The 17,364-nt window shown below is 45.1% G+C and overlaps 7 protein-coding genes across 8 annotated transcripts; 5 read left to right on the top strand and 2 right to left on the bottom strand.

Annotated features, from left to right (window-relative positions):
- Positions 1 to 117: 117 nt before the first annotated feature.
- On the top strand, positions 118 to 5,527 carry bgcn (benign gonial cell neoplasm). The gene is made up of 5 exons (XM_020962321.2): positions 118 to 1,736; positions 2,995 to 3,354; positions 3,418 to 4,383; positions 4,440 to 5,124; positions 5,184 to 5,527. Exons 1-5 carry the CDS (start codon positions 251 to 253, stop codon positions 5,317 to 5,319), a joined length of 3,633 nt encoding a protein of 1,210 aa, XP_020817980.2. The 5' UTR covers positions 118 to 250; the 3' UTR covers positions 5,320 to 5,527.
- Pym (partner of Y14 and mago) lies at positions 1,864 to 2,925 on the top strand. Its single transcript, XM_020962386.2, has one exon. The coding sequence runs from the start codon at positions 1,987 to 1,989 to the stop codon at positions 2,602 to 2,604; it is 618 nt and encodes a 205-aa protein (XP_020818045.2). The 5' UTR covers positions 1,864 to 1,986; the 3' UTR covers positions 2,605 to 2,925.
- Positions 5,528 to 5,613: 86 nt separating the features above from the next.
- gbb (TGF-beta family member glass bottom boat) lies at positions 5,614 to 7,558 on the bottom strand. The gene has a single exon (XM_020962355.2). The coding sequence runs from the start codon at positions 7,143 to 7,145 to the stop codon at positions 5,742 to 5,744; it is 1,404 nt and encodes a 467-aa protein (XP_020818014.2). The 5' UTR covers positions 7,146 to 7,558; the 3' UTR covers positions 5,614 to 5,741.
- A 469-nt stretch (positions 7,559 to 8,027) lies between these two features.
- ytr (U4/U6.U5 small nuclear ribonucleoprotein 27 kDa protein yantar) lies at positions 8,028 to 12,075 on the top strand. Its single transcript, XM_020962391.2, has 3 exons — positions 8,028 to 8,237; positions 8,293 to 8,558; positions 10,499 to 12,075. Exons 2-3 carry the CDS (start codon positions 8,350 to 8,352, stop codon positions 10,821 to 10,823), a joined length of 534 nt encoding a protein of 177 aa, XP_020818050.1. The 5' UTR covers positions 8,028 to 8,237; positions 8,293 to 8,349; the 3' UTR covers positions 10,824 to 12,075.
- On the top strand, positions 8,663 to 9,800 carry eIF6 (eukaryotic translation initiation factor 6). The gene has a single exon (XM_020962383.2). The coding sequence runs from the start codon at positions 8,948 to 8,950 to the stop codon at positions 9,683 to 9,685; it is 738 nt and encodes a 245-aa protein (XP_020818042.2). The 5' UTR covers positions 8,663 to 8,947; the 3' UTR covers positions 9,686 to 9,800.
- Positions 12,076 to 12,997: 922 nt separating the features above from the next.
- LOC110191504 (thioredoxin-related transmembrane protein 1) lies at positions 12,998 to 15,134 on the bottom strand. 2 transcript variants are annotated; one of them, XM_020962372.2, is made up of 4 exons: positions 14,773 to 15,134; positions 14,381 to 14,542; positions 14,150 to 14,324; positions 12,998 to 13,950 (listed from the first exon to the last, which is right to left on the bottom strand). In XM_020962372.2, the coding sequence occupies exons 1-4, from the start codon at positions 14,946 to 14,948 to the stop codon at positions 13,480 to 13,482; spliced, it is 984 nt and encodes a 327-aa protein (XP_020818031.1). In that variant the 5' UTR covers positions 14,949 to 15,134; the 3' UTR covers positions 12,998 to 13,479. The 2 variants fall into 2 exon arrangements, with proteins under 2 accessions (XP_020818031.1, XP_020818029.1); XM_020962370.2 differs by having other exon boundaries at positions 12,998 to 13,971; positions 14,773 to 15,118.
- Snap29 (Synaptosomal-associated protein 29kDa) lies at positions 15,044 to 16,491 on the top strand. Its single transcript, XM_020962378.2, has 2 exons — positions 15,044 to 15,590; positions 15,657 to 16,491. Exons 1-2 carry the CDS (start codon positions 15,329 to 15,331, stop codon positions 16,244 to 16,246), a joined length of 852 nt encoding a protein of 283 aa, XP_020818037.2. The 5' UTR covers positions 15,044 to 15,328; the 3' UTR covers positions 16,247 to 16,491.
- The last annotated feature ends 873 nt before the right edge of the window (positions 16,492 to 17,364 follow it).

Raw genomic sequence — 17,364 nt, 5'->3', positions numbered from 1 at the left:
AATTTAAAAATATCATACAACTATATTTTATTGGACTTCTAAAAGTAATTCGATTTTATCAAAAAGGGGGTTACCAACAAGCTTCGATACGCGCACGAATACCCCTAGCCAATAAGTTTCAACGATGAAACTACAACCCTGTGCTTCAAATTTAAGTTGTCATACAAAATTTTCGCACCAACGGCAGTAGCGAGTTGGTGTTTCTTTAATTTTTTAGTTTTTTAAAGGTGGAAGTGCAGACAATGCAGAAATGAATCAAGTTATCCAGGAAAAGTTCATACCGCAGCAGTTGCTGTATTTCCTAGCCGGAAGGCGTTGCTGCCAGCAATTTGCGTGCACATATCGTCCCAGCGAGCACGAGGCGTTCGTAACGCATTCCCGGGCTTACGGCCTGCGTTCGCAGATTGTGTTTAATAATGGCCAGAACTATATCAAGGTGTTCAAGCAGGCGTGTCGCCACTACATGGAGCTGCCCAAGAACCTTACCCTATCATCGGCGAGCATAATGAACATGTTTACTCTGCTGAGCCGAACTGCGCTTCTGAACAGGGAGGACCTGGAGCTGTCCGATTTGGGGAGCCAGCAACCCACTTTGCGTACGATTCATCTGCCACTGCCATTAATCCGTCCGCAAACGGCCTACTTTAAGACTGAAGGCCAGCGTTTCTTCCTCCAGAGCTTTCCAGGACAGCATCACTGCGACGAGATCCTGAAGCTGATTTATGCAAATCGAGTAATCGTCTTTGATGCCGATCGGTCGTGGGACAAATCGGTGTTTTTGCCGCTAATAATCCTGGATGATTGTGGAAACAAAAAATCGAGTGTTAGGATCATGGTCATCGAGAAGGACAGCGTTGTGGCGCTGCACAACAGTCACCGCATGGCCGCCAACTATTTCGGCGAGGAAGTGGGCGAGTCTGTGGGCATCCAACTGCCCCACTCCAACATGGTTGGGTCCAAGACACATATTGTCTATTCCACGGCTCAGTACTTTCTCCGTGCCATCGCCACCCTGAAGTTTGACGACATCAGCCACGTGGTGGTGAACGATGTGCACCTGCACGATCCCTACACCGATATTTTGCTGAGCGAGTTGCGCGATGTCTTGAACACCAAACCAAACCTGAGAGTGGTGCTGCTCTCCCAGACGGACAACTGCAAGAAGTTCACTGCGTTCTTTGGCGAAGGCGCCGAAGTGAATATGAAGCGTCATCAGCCGTCGAGAACTCGCATCGCCCATTTGGATGACATACACAGCAGCATTGCCTTGGCTGGGATCCACAAGGGTCCGGATATATACAAGGAAATGCCGGAGATTTTCCGTACCAAGAGCCAGCGCAACGAACAAATGGACAATTGTCTGCAGGCCTACGAGGATCTAGGCACCGACGCTGCCATCCGTCCATTTTTGTATGCCATCAACTATGATTTGGTGCCGGTGAACTACCGCCATTCGATCAACGGGAAGACCGCTGCCCTTATAGCCTCTGACCTGAACAATGCCAATCATCTTCGTTTGCTGCTTTTCATGGGCGCCGATCCCTATATCGTGGACATGCAGCAACAGAACGCCATTTCCCTGGCCGCTTCCAAGGGAAACCATGAATGTATAGATGTCCTGAACAACTACAGCCTCCATGGCTATGTCGTCAAGAATGCCAAGCCGGAGTTTGTGGACTACGATCTCATAATTGACATTATGTATTTGCTGCGCACCAAACCAGAGTTTACACCAGGTAAGTTATTGTCTAGTTGTATTGTGGATTATAGGATTAGGTTAGGATTTTAAATTTGTGTTTCCCGGGCTTTGGTAACGGCTATCATCCAGAGGTCGTGTCGTGACTCGTTTGCCAAGCTTATACAGCGATTAATCGTGGCCACTGGTGGCGCTGTTCCCGCGGAAAAGTTCCATCACCGGCGCATACCTATCGATTGGTATCGCTTGGCAATTGGGCATTGTTTTTTATATATAAAAGCACCACCAAGATGAGCACGTACCTTCAGAGCAGCGAGGGCAAGTTTATTCCAGCCACCAAGCGCCCGGACGGCACCTGGCGCAAGGCCCGCCGTGTGAAGGACGGCTATGTGCCGCAGGAGGAGGTGCCGCTGTACGAGAGCAAGGGCAAGCAGTTTGTGGCCCAACGGCAGACCGGAGTGCCGCCTGGCATGTGCCCCATTGTGGCCGCCGAGGCCAAGAAGGAGCGCGAGAAGCAGGAACGCAGCAAGGCCAAGAAGCAGCAGCAGGATGCGGGGCCCAAGAATAATCCAAAGGCACCAACGCCCGGCGTCCTGGTTTTGCCCCAGTCCAGCACGTGTCCGCCGCCGCCAAAAGCCAATCAGCCCTCTGGCAGAAGCAAAGAGGTCAATGCGGTGGCCAAGGCCTTGGAAGATACTCTAAGGCTGGAGGAGGGAGCCCAGGAGATAGATGCCAATAAGCAATTGAAAAAGCTGAGAAAGAAAATCCGCGAAATCGAGTTAATCGAGAGCAGAATTCAGGCCGGGGAGCAGAAGAAGTTGGACAAGGACCAGCTGGACAAGGTGAAAAAAAAGAGTGAGATCCTGCGGCAGATCAATTCCCTGGAGAGCGAACAGCGCTCATCGTAGCCCTAAGTATAAATGCAACTCAGCTCCTGCTATACACCGCACTCCTGCTCTCACCTCACTGACCAGATGTCGAGCCGCCTCCAACACGAGAATCGAGAAACAAACAATTACACGCATACATATATCTCTGTTGAATAGTTATATTAGTTTTAGCAGAATAAGATGTAAAGCCATTTAGTAATACCAATATCTATTTTTATTAATGTGCGTCTGTCTTAACAATTAGTTTATATGGAATGAGAACGGTATGCCGAATGTTTATTTATGTATAGGTAACTTTGTAAATCAGATTTAATAAATTAAAACACACATTGAAACCCATTTTTCCTGCAGCCTGTGATCAAGGGAAGTTCCACTTAAATATTTTCTTTTATGTTCTATTTTTTTCAGGGAACATTCTCATTATTTTGCCCACTTACTATCACATCGTTAAGCTAAACTACATGCTATTGAGTCACTGCCTCACCGGAAACCTGCAGGAGTTGTCAATTTTTCTACTCCACGAGAATGTTAAGATGGAGTACATCGACTCATTGGTTAAGACCCGATGCCCCGACACCGTCAAGGTTGTCCTCACCACGGACATAATCGAATCGCTACCGCTGCAGGAGGTGCCCTTCAAGTACCTCATAGATACCGCCTGTCGGCTGAACACCGTCTATGATAGCAGCGTCTATGGCGTCGACGATCGCTACGAATGGGTGTCCAAAGATTGTCTGATGCGCAGGGAGTTGATTTTGGACATAAAGGGTTAGTAGTTGGCGATATTTGAGTATATATTTTAAGAAATTTGATGTATATTTCCTATTCTAGCTCCCGATGCTCAGTGCTTCCGTTTGATATCCAAGGAAGCGTTTAATGCGCTGCCCGAAACGAGCCAGCCACGTCTGCAGACCATGCAGCTGGACAAGATCTGCTTGGCCGTAAAGATGCTGTCGCCGAACATGATTATCAGTGAATATCTTAACTTTACCATCTCTCCACCGCCACTGATAAATGTGCACCATGCCGTGCAGTTCCTCAAAAAAATAGACGTTCTCGATGAACTTGAGGAAGTCACCTGGCTGGGCTGTCGTTTGCAGGACATTCCATTGCCTTGCCAGCTCGGTCGCTTGTTGATATTTGGCATCCTGCTGCAGTGCCTCGATCCCATACTGACCATTGTCAGTTCGCTGACCACGGCGGATCCGTTGGGGATTCCTTTTAACGAGGACATCGATCACCTGTGGGACAGATTCACCATTTACATACAGAACCGCATCAAGAACGAACGCTCTCGGCTGGCCGACAATCAGTTTTCTGACCACTTCATCTTCCTGCGCCTGTTCCACGAGTGGCAGTGCAAGCTGAAGAACAAGATGCCCCCGTTGTATCTCACCGATGAATACGATTTTGTGCTAAACGGTTTGATGGAGCAGCTAAACTATACACGCTACGAAATTGTTAGTGCATTGCGCTCCGCGAACCTGATCCACGCTAATGGTCAGTTGGGTATGACGACTCTCAATCAAATGTCCGGAAATTGGCATATTGTTAAGGCGGCGCTAACCGGCGGCATGTATCCCAATATATGTGCCGTAGACCAGGGAAATAAGTGCCTTAAGTCGGCCATCTCCCCGAGTGTTCACCTGCACCCGAACACGGTGCTTCGTGACTTCCTGGAGCCTCTGAAAATCTCGGCCCTTAACTTTCGCACACCCTGGATTGTGTGCACCAGGCATAAGGATCACATTGTATATGCCACAATGGTGGTTCCCCTGGCAGTAGCTCTGTTTTCTGGTAACTCCTTCAAATGGTAATCCCCTCGATTTACATTTAATTGAACTTCTTATTAGGACCTCCCCGTCTCCGGCTTTCACAAGTGTGCGATAGCCAATCTAATGATCGCAACGCTCATATGTTCATCGACGAATGGATCTGGATGATCATGCCCAAGCCCGTTGTCGAGTTGGTTATGAAGACGCGTCAGTACTTCTTCAAAATGTACTACGAGCTGCTGAAGAACTGCTGCGATCAAGAGTTGTGGCGACGCGAATCCGGTCCACCGGGCTCGAATCATGCAGCACTAACAGATGCCATATCAAAGATCTTTGAGATCGAGGAATCCTTCATTGGCTTCTCCAAACCCCCGGCCATCAACTACCGACCAATAGCCACCTTGCCACCGGTGTACTTACTAACCGTCAATTCTCACTTCAGTTGGATACGGGAAGTCGACGAGAATCGTCCCTTATGCAAGAACCAGGAACAATTTTATACCCACATGGTTGAGAGGCAGTTTTTTATGCTCTATACCGAGGAGGACAGCGAGGGCTTCTACAGTAATACAAGCAGTTGCTTTATTGAAAGCGTGCTCGGAAAGTTTGTCCGACCGATCGAGACCCCCATCAGACATATCTTTGTGATTTTATACAGGAAGAATCCCGATGTTATGATTAGCGTTAGCCGGGCCAAAACCATAAACGGTGAATTCACCCTTAAGGAATATTTTCGCAACTCGATTCCGGTTTATGAAATTCTGTAAGTACACAGAGTTCTTACTAATTACTATTCAAATCTAATCGTGACTACATTTTCAGAGATGCGTGCATTTCGTTAAAGGTAAATGTCCCTGTATTCGACGGTCGGCTGATGTCCTGTCTTATTGACAAGCGTGTTGGAAATCTCATAATGGATCTATTCGCCTTTCGTCACCATTGGATCCACAAACGCTAGGCACTAGCTTTTAATTCGTTATCTATTTTTTGTTTTAGCGCAACCAAATCTCTTTTCTTTTTTCTTAATGACAATGACGAATGAACTGAACCATGAAGTATTATTATGTTTAACTAAATGTGAATGCTGTATGGAATGCATATTATTATTTTTACTAAATGTTTGTTTAGCAAGTGAAGAGACAATAAAGAGACATGTCTGCATAGCATTTTCGACATCTTGACTTAATTAATCGTCTCTCCTCACAATTAGCCGCAATTAAAGTCGCATAAGATACACTAAAAATCATTTTCGTTCAGTTAGGTACAGCGCTGTATATGTATGTATATTTTGTATAAAAAATATTCGAGATTAGTACAGAGATGGACACAGATCTACACAGAAATGCTTTATATTGCTTAGCCTAAAGTGGTAAATTGAATTCAATGGCACCCGCAGGATTTCACAATCATGTTTCTATACTTTTTCAGGTTGACATTCTCATCGTTCAGGTGGTACAGCACTGGCAGTGCTCCCAGCCTGGTCGGTGCGCAGCAAGGCTTTGGCACCTTTTTGGGCTCCAGCAGGTGCACCAGCGTCTGGACTATCGCATGATTCGTCGCGTTCATGTGAGCATTGAGTGGGAAATTGCACTCGCCGCTGCAGTAGAACGCCCCATAGCCCTCGGGGGCGATGATCCAGTCGTGCCAGCCCAGGTCCTTAAAGTCGATGTACAACGTTTGCATCTGGCAGCTACGCGTGTTCTCCATGGGGGCGTCGAGGAGGGGAACGGTGTTCATCGACACAGACTTCTTGCGCTTGCGCGGATGTGTGGCGCTGCGCTTAGATCTGTGGTGACTGCTGTGGGCAGTTGCCTTGATCAGCTCTGGACCGCGAAAGAAGCCGATCATGAAGGGCTGGTACTCGTCGTCCACCTTGCGGTGGATCAGTCCGACATCGTCCAGCTTCACCTCTCTATCGGGTCGGTTGACGGCATGCGCTCCAATATAGATGCCGTGATTCTCCTTCGACTTGACCAGCCACTCGTGCAGGCCCTCGGTCACATTCAGTTCCAGCCAGCCCACATAGTCCCCCGTCGTGTTCACCGAGGACAACGGCTCCATGGTATGCTGGCCCAGAGTTCCAGTGCCAATGGCGTAGACAGTGATGGTGAACTCTTTGTTCGTGGTCAGCCACTTTCCCTCGTTGGCGTTCTGGTAGATCCGCAGCTCGGCCATCACCAGGTAGTTGTCGTTCGGCACCTTGGAGACATCAAACCACAGACGACGGCCGTGCTCGTGGCGCAGCTCTTCCATGTTGTGGTTGCGCTTGTTCAAGAAGGTCATGATGATGTCGCTCTCGTCTATGGCACGCTTGTCCAGGTCGGTAATGAAGTTCTTTTGCTCTTCGCTTTCATCCTCCTCCTCGATATCAGCACTTCTCCGAGAGCGATGACTCCGCTCATATGAATCCTCGTCGTCATCATCACCATCGTGATGACCATGATCGTTGGCCAAGCCCTCCTCCGCCGTGATGCGGTGGTAAACATCTAACAAAAACTTCGGCGCCGACTTCCTCAGCGACAACTGATGGCTGCTCAGATGAGCGGGACGCTCGGCAATGCCGAGAAACTCCAGAATCTCATACGACACATCCAACTTATCGTCTTCGCTCAGCACTCGGTGCATGATCGTTTGATCCTTGCCATTGTCTATATAAATCCCCGACTGGGTGGCTTCCACGGTCGACGGCGTGGTGGCGACGAACGCAAGCAAAACCAGTCCTAGCCCCAAAGAAGCTAGAACTGCAACAGCCTCCGATGTGTTTCGCAGACGCAGATCCGACATGCTGAATACCGGACGGATCGGTTGGGATCACAATGTTTAGCTATTTACTACGGGCTATCTGTCCTACTGCACGATAGCATCTATGTTGTGCACGGACATTTAATTGTTTAATTGTTTATTCGGCGGCTTCCAGCGAACCGTCGATTCCGAAAATTCTGACGCACTTACAGATTGTTGTGTGTATCTTAATCTTCAAGATGCATTTTCTTTCTATTTCAAAGCAGTTGGCAGCACGCTTCCGAACCACGATCGGTAGGGCTGAAGAATCACAAACGGACGCCATTTAAGTGGTTCACGGGAAATAAATAAATAAATAAAAAATTTAAAAAATATATATTATAATATATAAATATATTTATACGTAATATGTTGGCAAAAATTAAAAAAAAAATAATATATACAATAAAAATCTAATAAAACAGTTTTATGATATGGAGAAGCAACCGGGATATGACATTTCCAAGACTATCATGGCACATAAAATAAATTAATATAAAAATAATTAAAACAAATATATGTATATTCTTAAAACTAATTAATGTGGACGCCTCTCTAAATCTTTGGCTAGTTTAAGGTTAATTTATTTTATTTGGAAAATTTGTTAAAGCCCAGCATCTGTAGCCGTGTAAAATTTGTACACTTGTAAACTGTAAACATGTATAGGCTAAATTCTTTGCTAAAATACAACTCAAAAGTCTGGCAACACCAACAAAACTCGTGCTCGCTCACGACAGAACTCTGTTAAGTTACGCTCACTCCGAGAGAACATTCTGTTAATAGACGTTCTCCTACCTGAATGAGACCGATCTGGTAAAGCATTTTACTTCCGACATGGGAATTCTACTTCCAACATAAGAATTCTACCCCAAAAACGAGAATTTTACCCCAAAGGCGAGAATTCTACCCTATGTATCTGTAAACACGTAAATCTGCTCTGTAAACGTGTCAAAAGTAAAATGCAAATCTGAAACGATGAACCTATAAATACGAGCGCAATTTCATTCCAAACCCAAATCGAAATCGGCGTTTATTTTTAAGTTATCGCGTTAGCCGGTGTCGCCCAAATAATGCTAGACACGGCCTAGAGCAACGGTGAGCCGGAATTCCGACACATTCGCGGTGGCGACTATAATCACTTCCTCGGCAGGCACAACACCTGGAACAAAAGACGCACTCGAGGAGCACAGATAACCAAACCGGAGAAATGGGCCGCAGCCGGAGTCCCGCCTCGCCGGCGCACAGGAGACGCGAAAAGGAGCGATCGGAGCGGAAGAAGCGCAGGGAACGCCGCTCCCGGGAAAGAGAAGCTATCGGAGGAGTTGGACCTGGAGGCGCCGGCGGCGGCGGGAGCAGTCGGCGGGACCGGGAGCGCGACAGAAGCCGCGACCGGGAGCGGCGGGGCCGGCGATCTAGGTGAATAGCAAAGTGTAGTGTACCAAAAGCCAAAACGATAAGTATAATTACTATAAAACCTAGATTTTAAGCGTGGTCCGAGGGTATGGGTAGGGGTAGGGGGAGGGGTGGCTGAGGCCAACCCAACAAACATTTTTTTTACTCGCAGCTAGTATCGATAGGGCTCAGTTCGATAGGTAGGCAGGTAATCGATGAATTTGCAGCTCTGGCGGCTCAACAAAAAAAATTTACCACGTGAAGTGAAATTGGCGAATTTCATCACAGCTTTTAACTAATTTTCCGGCTTTATAAACAAAATCGAGAAGCTCTACGGACCAGGCTGAGTCAGGCCGTGAAAGCAAGTACAAGAGAGTCCACGCAGCAAAGAGAAACAAGTACATACAGAGAAAATGGCGCTGCGCTTGCAATTCGAGAACAACGACGACATCGGCGTCTTCACCAAACTTACAAACACATACTGTCTGGTGGCCATCGGCGGCTCCGAGACCTTCTACAGCGCCTTCGAGGCGGAGCTGGCCGAAACGATTCCGGTGGTGCACGCCAATGTGGGCGGCTGCCGGATCATTGGACGCACAACGGTGGGCAACAGGAACGGCCTGTTGGTGCCTAATTCCACCACCGACGAGGAGCTGCAGCACCTGCGCAACAGTCTGCCGGATGCTGTGAAAATCCAGCGCGTTGAGGAGCGTCTTTCCGCCCTGGGCAACGTCATCGCTTGCAACGATTATGTGGCGCTGGTCCACCCAGATCTGGACAAGGAGACTGAGGAGATTATCGGAGACGTGCTCAAGGTGGAGGTCTTCCGACAGACAATAGCTGATAACACATTGGTGGGCTCGTACACCGTGCTGAGCAACCAGGGCGGCATGGTGCATCCCAAGACGAGCATAGAAGATCAGGACGAGCTGTCGTCGTTGCTGCAGGTTCCCCTGGTGGCGGGTACAGTGAACCGCGGAAGCGAGGTTCTCGCTGCCGGCATGGTCGTCAACGATTGGCTCTCCTTCGTGGGCATGAACACAACGGCCACAGAGATCTCGGTGATCGAGAGCGTCTTCAAGCTGAACCAGGCCCAGCCGGCCACGGTCACGACCAAACTGCGAGCCGCCCTCATCGAGGACATGTCCTAGACGAACGAATATCCACCTCTTTTTATACTTGATCTAAGCGATTTTCTGTTATCTTCTACAAAATGTGAACTAAGAGCGCTATGTGCTAAATACACCACAAAACAAACTGAACAAACTGTTCTGCTCAAGGTTACTACAGGATCAAGTGCCAGGAGTAATTAGGGTATCCAAATTAACTATAGATCTAGAAACATTATCTGTACCCCCTAAATGATGACCCACAAAAAGGTATTAGGAACAAACCGCAAAATGGATTTTGAAAAAAGGATTATTATTAAATTTATACTGCCTATGAGAGATTTGAGAGACTGATAGATAACGAGCTACCAAATTTAGTTAGAAGATTCTTATAAAAGACAAGTTTGTTTTAAAGTTTTCTATTGTTGTATACAAACTTGAGTCATTTGGTTTGTAGCTATTATCTTTTTAGACTATTATTCCTTATTTTTTAGTTGTGTTAAAGATTTTTCGTTGCCAAGAGGCGAAGTCAAGGCCATTTTCTTAGCTTTCTTTTTCCTGAATTATGTCTATACATAGATATATAGATATAAAGCCAAGACTTTAATGAGACCCTTAATGAAGTTACCCGACCGGCTGGGAAGTGTCGCACATTTCCTTAATTAAATCCTCAAATTGCACAATCGAGTGAGCACTGTCCAAGGTCGCCCCAGTTAATTCCCAGGCTCACTGCAATTCGAATGCAATCAACTGGCACTTCAGAGTGGCGGCAATCTGTCACTCATGCATTCGCTCGTCCGAAAAGTTTTCTAAAATTCACAATTCACGATGCCCAAATTCATGGTTGCTTTGCAGATCTCGCTCGAGGGGCACCGGAGGCGGCGGCGGCGGAAGCAGCGGCGGCAACAGCAGCTCCGGTCCATCGACGTCGCGGCGAACGACGAGGAACAATGCGGCAGCTGCCGACCGTCCCAAGATCAACGAGGCCGATCTGGAGGGTAAATCGCCGGAAGAGGTCGAGATGCTGAAGACAATGGGATTCTGCACGTTCGACACCACCAAGAACAGGAAGGTCGAGGGCAACGATGTCGGAGAAGTGCATGTAATCTTAAAGCGAAAGTACCGCCAGTACATGAATCGCAAGGGTGGCTTCAACCGGCCGCTCGACTTCGTGGCCTAGCAGTCCTTGGAGCAGCTTGCATCCGCATCCTCGCATCCGAATCGCTCTGCCCAACTAGTTTGCTACGCTTTTTTTACTTGTCCGCGCCCATACGGGCGACGGCGGACGAAGAGACCTGCAATTTTATGCAATAGACCGGTTTACGAAATTCTCTCAAAATTTCCACTCATCAAGCCTCACCACACTCATCATACCTCAATTAGTTATTTAGTAGTTTAAGCCTGAAGTGCGCCTTTGTTATAAAATTATCCCAGGTTAATTTTACAACAAATCACCATCTCTGGGGCTGAAAGCAAATCCAATCCTCTCGACCCCGAAGCAGGGGAGGATTTGTGTAGAGAATCTGCTTTCAGCTGCAGTTGACGGACGCATGACGATTGCTTTTTGAATATTTCAAAGTAATTAACACAATTGTTTTTGTTGACATCTCGCCATTTTGTACTAATACGAATTAACTGAAGGCCAGCCTGAAACCCGAAATTCACAACAGCAAAAATTTCCAAACACTCACACAGACAATTACTTAAAGTATTTGAAAACAGACAACCACAGCCCCACCGCCCGAGTCCCAATCCCGATCCAGATCCTGATCCCTGCCCGAACCACCCATCAATATCCTCCATACGCTGCAATAGTACAACTTTTACAACCAAATGATATATATTTAATATATATTGTATATATACAAAAAACAACCAATAATATACACACACACCACAAGTACCTTATCCCCGAAACCCCACGAGAATGAACCCCACAATAGCCATAGCAATTTGTTGAAAGAAATATTATTTGTTTAATAATCAAAATGTTGTAATTAAACCAGTTAATTCCGATTTAAATCACAAGTGCCAACAGATCGATCAGGCAAACCAACGCTGAAGATGAATAACCTTTTTATACAGCAAATATTTGTATAATCATTTTGTAATCTTTTTATATGTATATGAATATAGAAGCGACTGTTTGTATGTCGCAACAACAGCAAGTAAACTATATTAAGCAATAGTTACCACACAGACTTTTTTGTTAAGCCCTTTGGAAAAAAATATGTATTAGAAAATTCAAGTCATTTCGGCCACACACCACCCACACACTCTTTTTCAATTATTTGTAGTTGTAACACATCAAGAAATTGCAGGGATTTTTTACTTATTTCATATGCTCCTACAATAAACTGATAATAAAATTTGTAAACCATTCACCATAACACAATTCTCTTATTTATTTAAATAAAATGCGAAAATAATAATTAATTACTTTTTTATTTAATTTTAGGTAAATATAAATACTAAGTCGCTGTACAAAAAGGAGAAGTTTATATAAATCTTAAGGCTGAAATGTGCTGAACTATAATTCAGCGATTTGTGAAATTGAACGATCTTTATTTATTTAAAAGCTTATTAGTTAAAAGCTTAGGAAGCTTTGAATAAAATTCAGAATTTAAGAAAACTGAAAATCGTCTGAATTGAAAAGTTAATTTCAGGAAGCCGATACTCTTGTAATTTCAGCGACTTTAAAAACTTATGACAATTAGAATAATACTTTTAATATTTTTTTTTGTTAAATCAGAGTTTTTTAAATAGTATATATATATAGTATATAGCCAACTGAAATGGTAAATTTCGGAAGGGTTTTCTGTTCTAATTTTTAAGAGGGTATAAAATTAGCAGGTTTAAGCTAAAAAATGCTATTTTTACAATTTTAGTGATGTAACCCCTTAAATTTTTTTAAAAGCCGGATCGACGCGCCTATTGGTCTGATCAAGAATATATTTAAATGACTTGTATGGTTGGAAGTTATTCCTTTAAAATGCGATTAGCATAAACAAAGTACTGAACAGAACAGGATTTCTTCAGTATGTCATAAAAATATATAACAAGAGAGATTGTTCCTCAGAGAAAATGTCTTTAATCTCAACATCATAGTCATCAAAACGAAAATCAATCTTATTTTTTATCAAATCTAAATGCATATATTTATGAACTCTTAATTTTGATAAGTAATCCCAATTAAATTTTAAAGATTGTTTAAGTTACATTTATCAGATCGTTGAAAGGATAGGAGGATATCATGAATATACATTTATGTTAAAAAAGCACAAGCGAGGTTGGCCTTACCTGGTTAGCGTTTATATTTAACCAGTTAGAAGCATGCAAGCTTTAAAAGGTCAATTAATGGTTTTCTTTTAAGTTTATTTTGTAATACGAAATTTAATACAATTTGCAATTTGATTGAGATTAAATTACAAATTAAATGCTTAATAGGAGAAAGGTTTATCGTTACACAATGGTGTGAGAAATCAATATGAACACAAGATACAATGCTTGGCAAACTCAAAATGAAAGTGTATATACCTAAAGTTATATTTAGTTATTGTTACGCTTGATTTCGCTTAAAAGTGTATAAAACTGTTTTACATAATAAGAAATACATGAGGCGCCGTCTCCGCTGGAAAAGTAGTACCAACCTTTTCAGTTTTCGGGCTACGATTAAGTTGGGGAAGGGAGTAAAGGAATCAGATTTGTGCGCCAAATAGTTGGAATCTGCTTAAAATAAAATTTTAATAGGTTCGTGTTTCTCGATTCTGTGTGTGTTAGTCTTTTTGTTGCCGCTTCTGATCGCTAAGGCTGATCCTGGAGGGATCTGACTGCACCTAGTCGCCCTTGCGGGGCTTGCGCTTGCGCACCTGTTCCGTCTTCTCTGGCTTTTCAAGGGCAGAATCGCCACCCGGCTTGGGATCTGGCTTCTCGACCTTCTCTGGCTCGCTGTCGGCTTCCTTTTCTTGTGATGGTGAATCGCCCGCCTGCTCTTCGCTTTCCTCATCCTCGTCCTCATCCTCCTCCTGCTCCTCCGCATCACTATTCTGCTGCTCATCGTCGTTCTCATCGGCCTCACCGTCATCCTCGATCTCCTCGGTAGCTAGATCTTCCACTCCGCCGACAAGATTCTCTTGGGATTCGGAGAAGCTCTGGCGCTGCGATTTTTTTGGTGGATACACAAAGTCCACAAGGCACACGAGCAGCAGACCCAGGGCAGCCCCCACAAATATGGTGGCGATGGCGAACAAGGCGTAGGATCCCCACGTGGGCAGGCCGTACTCCGCCTGCAGGCGCCCGTTGAAGTCCTTAAAGAGTTTTTGCGTGTGCTATTAGTACATGAACCAAACATACAAAACAACGGCACAGAGCAAAGACCAGAGAATGAGTCAATTAGCGAATGGGAATGCGCGGTAATCGCTGGGTCAGCGGTATGACACCGTCGATAAGCTTCCGCTTCTGTCTCATGCAATGAACTGAGGCGATAAGCCGACTAGGTGAACGTACCTTCAGTGTGTGGGACAGCTTGAAGAAGAAGGACAGAATGGACATGTGAATGGTGTCGGGCTTCTTCCAGGCGGACAATGGTTCGATGTTCTTCCATTGCGCCTTCTTCACGAAGTGGAGTAAGGCATCGCCGTCCCGAGCACCACGGTACTGACGGAATTCACCATCCTTAACGCTGCAGGGGATAACATTAGTTTCTCACTCTCTAAACATTATCTTCAGCTAGCTTACTGGTAGATCGTGGGCAGAGCGGTGACAAAGAAGCGTCCACTGAGCGAGGGCGAGGTGGTGACATCGATTTTGGCCACCTGCACTTGAACATCATGGGCCACGCGAGCAAAACGATCCCATGTGGGAGCCAGATTCTTGCAAGCCGGACACCACGGAGCGAAGCTAAAAATACACAATAAGAGACTCTATTAAAACAGCTGCCACCAACGGGATGAGTCATCAAACAGCGCAAACACAACGGAATTTGCAGCATTCCAGGGAAACAAGAAAACCAGCTTGCCGGGTGATGTCGGGAAACCGGCGCACCACGCCCCGACCGCGTTACGTCAGGGGGGCCGGGGGGCTAGCACCTATTGGAAATGGGCTCGTAAGGGAGCACTTTCATCACTCACAATTCGATCATCCATTCGCCCTGGAGCATAAGGTTCCAATTGTCCTCGTCCAGTTCAATGAGCTTGCCACCTGGCCGCAGTCCTGTTTGCGCCGTCGCTGACTGCGCTGCCGCTGCCGCCGCCAGTAGAACCAGCAGGACACATGACGCGGCCACACGGTGCGTTTTGCCAATCATTTGGTTATGTTTATGTTTTCGTCGTGACCTGTCCTGGAATTTGCGACGTTCGGGTAATACAATTTCAGCTTTCAGTGTTTTTATGACTTAAAAAAATTCTACACACAATTGCGACGCCGTCAATTATACCATAACGCCTAGACTAACTGGCCGGAAAAGCAAGTAATTCTGACCAGTTTGTCGACTGGTCACACTCGCTGGGCGCGAGGTTTGAAACTTTGCTGTTCAACTTTACTTGTCGATTTAAAACCTCGGTATTTTATCAGTATTGCCAAAAGGTCATACGATTGTCGTCGTACAAAAACAAAGAAGATAAAAGTCTAAAAACACAACAAAATTAGCCATTGGGGAAATTTCTCGTGTCCAATTTTGTACGCAATATGGCCCATAACTATCTACAGCCGGTGAACGACCATTTCGATGACGTGGACAGGTTCGAGGACGTGGACGATGACCTGTTCCTGCAGAACAAGCGAACTGGCAGTGTACCCAAGCAAAGGAGCACCAATCCCTTCGAGGTGGAGGACGATGACGATGAGGAGATAACTTCTTCCCCCTCTGTAGCCGCACAGCGCCTAGCCTATGCGGAAAAGCGACGAGCGATCGAGCAGCGAACCCTGGACTCAACCACCAAGAGCTTGGGTAAGCTTAAGGGGGTTAAAAGTCAGCCAATTAAGGGGCGTTACTCACTTCGTCACTGACTCTTAGGACTGCTGTACGAGACCCAGGAGGTGGGCAAGGCCACGGCTGTGGAGCTGGCCAAGCAGCGGGAGCAGCTGGAGAAGACGTCACACCAGCTGGACGAGATAAGCTCAACTCTGCGCTTTAGTCAGCGTCACCTCAACGGCCTGAAGAGCGTCTTTGGTGGACTGAAGAACTACCTCTCCGGGAATCGGGATCCAGCATCCACTGCAGCTGGCTCTCCCACGACCAGCCTATCCTCCCAGGAGGCTAATAGCAATATCGATCTAGGCGCCTGTGGTGGCGCAAGCCCACCTGCTCCGCTTTCTCCAGCGGATCGCTATGACAATCACCCGGTTAGTAGGCTGCGTGGTGATCCCAGCAGCACCTATCAAAGTCAACAGTGCCAGACGGCCAATCCGTTCCAGGCACAGATTGATGCCAATCTGGAAGACATGTGCAGCAATCTCTCGGTACTAAAGATGTTGGCCACCGACCTGGGCAGCGAGATCGAGTCGCAGAACGAGCTGCTTGACAATATGAACTATAAAATCGAGGATGTCGACATGAAGATGAACAAGCAGAACAAGGATATGAGCAAATTGCTCAAGAAGTAGAGGAGCACTCATGGAACACCATCGTATTACATATGTATGTTGTTTAATTTCTTCACTAGAATCATAGTCATACCATATCGCATATAGAGATCTACACAAGGCCATTATAAATGCATTCCTCATTCTGTTTCTTAGTTTTTTATTGTTACACACACCAAGAAAGGATTATCTAGTTGGAGCTTTCGTTGGACAGCGATAAGTGTTCATTTTTAAATAATAATTCATAAAAATTAAACAAAGAGAAATGATGTCTTTTGTGTTTTGGGATACGTATAAAGCTTTTGTGATTTTGCCTGCTGATTAGAAGTATGAGAATCGTCGACGCATTAAGGCATATTATTATGAATTAAACATACACACAATTACTCATAACATATTTTAAGAATGAAAAATTCTTTTTATAATTAAATGATAGCAGATTGTATTTATATTAATTAATTAACACACATTAATGTTGTGCACCATTTGTAGTCCTCATATCGGAAGGCCATTGAGATGCCAAGGAAACTAGTTAGTAAAATTGAAATAACACAAGTTTGAAGCAGCATTCTAGCGTTGATCTTCAGTTTAGAGTGATATTTGACCAAGTAGGGATTGAGTTCGTGTTAAAAAATAATGCAGCCAGAACAAATTGATTTACATTTAAATTTACTTGTCACACACTCCTTTATAAAAACATATAAACAAGCATTACATTTTTAAAATATTTTTTTATTTTCTTAAAAAATGTTGATACATCCCTATATTGGAGAAAATATTGTTCCTTCTGAAAAAGGTGTTTAAAAACTTTTAAGAAAACCAGCAAGATGTAATTAAAGCAGTGCCATATTGCGAATGTAATATAATGTAGAATATTGTCGATAAAGCAGTACACGTCGATAAGCAGGTTGTATCTTTGTCCCAAAGACTGAGAGAGACTCCGTGGAGCTGAGCGTTGGTCGGTCATCATTTGAAAAATCCGTGGGTTCAAATCCGACCAGCGCTAGGAAAGATTATATAAAATTTAAATTAGAAAAAGCCCCTCATTTTGGCCGGATTAATTAAATTGTATAGTTAATGCCGTATATGCATGAGGAGGCAGAACGAATTGGTGGGAATTACGCCTTCGGTGCTCATAA

Source organism: Drosophila serrata, unplaced genomic scaffold, assembly GCF_035046125.1.
Source record: "Drosophila serrata isolate PLE 108 unplaced genomic scaffold, ASM3504612v1 contig_184, whole genome shotgun sequence".
NCBI lineage: Eukaryota > Metazoa > Arthropoda > Insecta > Diptera > Drosophilidae > Drosophila > Drosophila serrata.
The sequence above is the reverse complement of the archived record's forward strand: the minus strand, read 5'-3'. Positions and strand labels throughout refer to the sequence as shown.